The sequence below is a fragment of the Bipolaris sorokiniana genome, assembly GCF_000338995.1.
Source record: "Bipolaris sorokiniana ND90Pr unplaced genomic scaffold COCSAscaffold_10, whole genome shotgun sequence".
NCBI classification, from domain to species: domain Eukaryota; kingdom Fungi; phylum Ascomycota; class Dothideomycetes; order Pleosporales; family Pleosporaceae; genus Bipolaris; species Bipolaris sorokiniana.
Window position 1 is genome coordinate 1032378 of NW_006911904.1, and position 3192 is coordinate 1035569.

The 3192-nt window shown below is 44.6% G+C and overlaps 1 protein-coding gene across 1 annotated transcript in view; it reads right to left on the reverse strand.

The window, feature by feature from the left end:
• The window catches only part of COCSADRAFT_201224 (uncharacterized protein), a 2436-nt gene extending 1601 nt beyond the window's left edge, over window positions 1-835 (reverse strand). The window contains exon 1 of the mRNA XM_007703751.1: window positions 504-835. Coding sequence (XP_007701941.1) covers window positions 504-635 — 132 coding nt within the window. The 5' untranslated portion in view covers window positions 636-835. The remainder of the gene's footprint in view (window positions 1-503) is intronic.
• Between the last annotated feature and the right edge of the window lie 2357 nt (window positions 836-3192).

The following is a 3192-nucleotide window of genomic DNA, read 5'->3' on the forward strand; positions in this document are numbered from 1 at the left end:
CGTTATCTCTGTAGAAGCACCAAGTCAAAACGCTAGAACAGTAGTTGTGAACTGTACTAGCAAAAATACTCAAACGCTAAGATAGCCTCCGCCCGCTATAATAGCACCCCAGCAGAACGAGAGAGCTACTCATTAAAACTTGAGAGGAAGACTCACTAAAAGTGAACGAGAGAGCTACTCATTAAAACTAGAGAGAGTTACTCTATAAAACTAAACAAGCTGAAAATATTTCCTTTCCCCCTAAGAGAGCTCGCTGGAAGGCAGCCTAGCTGCCCTACATCTCTCCCTGTTACCAAACTGCTCTTTAGCACCAGGCGTCTAGAAAGCTAGTACTAGCTTAACTAGACAAAGGCCGAAGCACCATAGTCACGCAATACAGCACAACGTACCAAATTGTTACTAGTTAGATAGAACGGCCTTTGGCCAAAGTCCTACATAGCCCACGGCTGATACAGGACTATAATGGAATAATAATAATAATAATAATAGAGGACAAGACAAACCCAGGTAGTTGCAAGGCAAAGGTTGTAGGTATACAACCCTTGGCCGCTGTGCAATACCAAGAGAGCGATAACGAACATCATGAGCAGGACATACAAGAGGAGCACAAGCGTGAAAGTCATGTTTCGTTTCATGCCGGCATTGCGCCTTAACCGATTGAAGCGAGAGCCTACAATTGCATTAGTAGAGTAGATGCGACTGCGAATCCCAAATACCAACCAAGTAGAAGCGACGACATTGTCACGATAGCTAGGGATAGTAGGATAAACAGCGTACGATCCACTGGTCTCTCCCCTGCATATGTCTGAGGCCCTTCACCCCCACTCGCCCTCGGTTCCTTGGCAGCATCGAACATTTGGGTCCCAGTGAGCGAAACGGCGACTCTCATGTTGAAGTTGAGTAGCACATTTGAGAATGAAGGTGTTCATATAGCGAATTTGCATTTAGACCCTTTGAAGTTCGCCCAGCCGCCATGGAAGAATGAAAGTCCTAGCTGCAGTTTTGCAAAAGATGGCATAGCGAATGTGCATTAGCAAGCAACACACAAAGTTTGAGGCTGCAGCATGGCAATTTAGACAATTGCAAACTGTGTAGTAGAGAAATGGGGTCACATCAGATCGCCTTCTCCCTGCTTGCAGATCACCCCCTTTTGCGTGGCGATTTCTTAGCTTGTCATTGACAGCCCGTTCCCCTTTCCCGGTCACTCATTATTGGTGCGTTGAAAGATCTTCCATGAACGCCCGACGCCAGCTGATGTGTTCAGATCCAGTAATATAGCGGAGGGGGTGCGGAGTTAGTGGCGGTGGCGCACGGCATGTTCTTAGTGAACCCTCGAGCAGCATCCGAACGGAGGTGAACGGAGGCGGGCTCGAAAGGGGAAAGTAGGGTGAGTGTGGCTTGCGACATGATATTAGAGTTTGGAGAACATAGGTTATTAGATGTGGGAAGAAAGATGTGGAGTGGTTTGCGTTCATTGATCTGCCTGCCTACCTTGTTCAAGTATACACAGTAACGTGTTTCGCTTGAAGCCGCGCTCCCCACTCAACCAGAATTAGCGCTACTGACGCACTTCCGCGGACGCTATTCACTAGTGCCTGTCCCGCACTTGCCTAGCAAATATGCTGGAGAGAGGTGGCTGTGCTTGAATAGTTGTTTTTTCTTTTGTAACTCAAGTTGGCTCGATACTTATTCTACCTTTTACTAGAAATCCTTCTTCTCGTTGTAGTCGAAAAGGCCTGTTGAACGAGTAAATGTTGAGTTATTGGGAATAAGAATAATAGTAACAAGTAGAGCTATTTCACCACACTGGTTCACATCATCTTACTTGTTCACTTGAGGGTATGTACACGAAGTTGTGTGACTGTCATCTTCACGTGATATGTTGCATAACTAGCTGAAAGAAAAAAGACATAGCTCTCTACACAGAGAGCATTCAGCCGGCTACATTTTGTACCTATTGCTTTGCATCCTAGCATCAGTCTTTCATCCTAATGTCAGTAGCATCGGACATACCCCCGTCTTGGCGCGATATCAGTCACATGATCGTTGCCCCGACTCGATCGTCACCTTCTGACGTAATCGCTGGTTGGCTTCCTAATAATGGAACTCATTACAAGGCTTCGCTAATCACATTCGTTATTTAGGCCAATTGAAATGAACTACAACGTGTCCGCAAACGCATCTTTCGCTACCAATGATGATCAGGTGGCGAGAAAGCTCTACGTCAACTACAAGCGTCCTTAGCGTCACTAAAGTCATTTTTTGGGACTGCGATCTCGGTGGCAATCTTGAGGAATGTGTAAAGACACAGAGGCTGTGTTTGGCTTAATCCTTCGTGTTTTGGGGATTTATGGGTCCAAATAACGCTAACTGGCTGGGGAAAGGACGTTTGCCGACACATTGTAACGGCTAGATGACTAGCAGCGGATATCATCCGTCTCGGGATACTTGCTATCACCCCTCTTACTGCCATCGTCACTAATGCCACTACTGCTACTGCTAATGATCTATTTTTGTTTGAGTTGGCCATTGAATACATTAAGAGCAGTTAAACCGACTCGATTGTTTGTTCGCAGCCTCTTCAATTTGGTGTAAATCCAGTGTGTAACTTAATCTTATTATGCAATAGAGATTGAGTACAGAATTACGCTATAGCATTTCAAGTGATATTTTTCTGTAACCGTAAGAAGAATACCTCTAAACTTAAGGTTATTGTACTATGTTTGGCTTCGGTTTTCTGAGATGCATTTGTTTGAGAAAAAAATCCGAGATTTATTAAGACTAGTAAGTAAAGTAGACATTCAAAACAGCAACCACTCCGGCCATCCTTAGCTTTACCTATCGATACCGTTACGCGCTAATTCGAACGACACGTCTGATCTACTATAAAAGTTACGACATATCATTCAACTTCCTCCGCCTTATCCCTACTAACTGTCCTTAGATGCTTCTAGATGAAATATAGCGTCGCACCTATCTATACCTAGCTCTCTTTACTCCAAAATTATTTCCTAAACTTCTTCTACTCCTTCGTCAGATTTAGTGTAGAAATAGCCTTTAAGATACTATCTATAGAATCTTCTAGCTACTTATTGTAACGGCGCAGGCAAGACTACTCGGATCAGTATCGGCGGTAGTGTCACTCAGAGGCATATGGGAGTGCGTGGGACATCGAACGAGCCTTGATTCGAA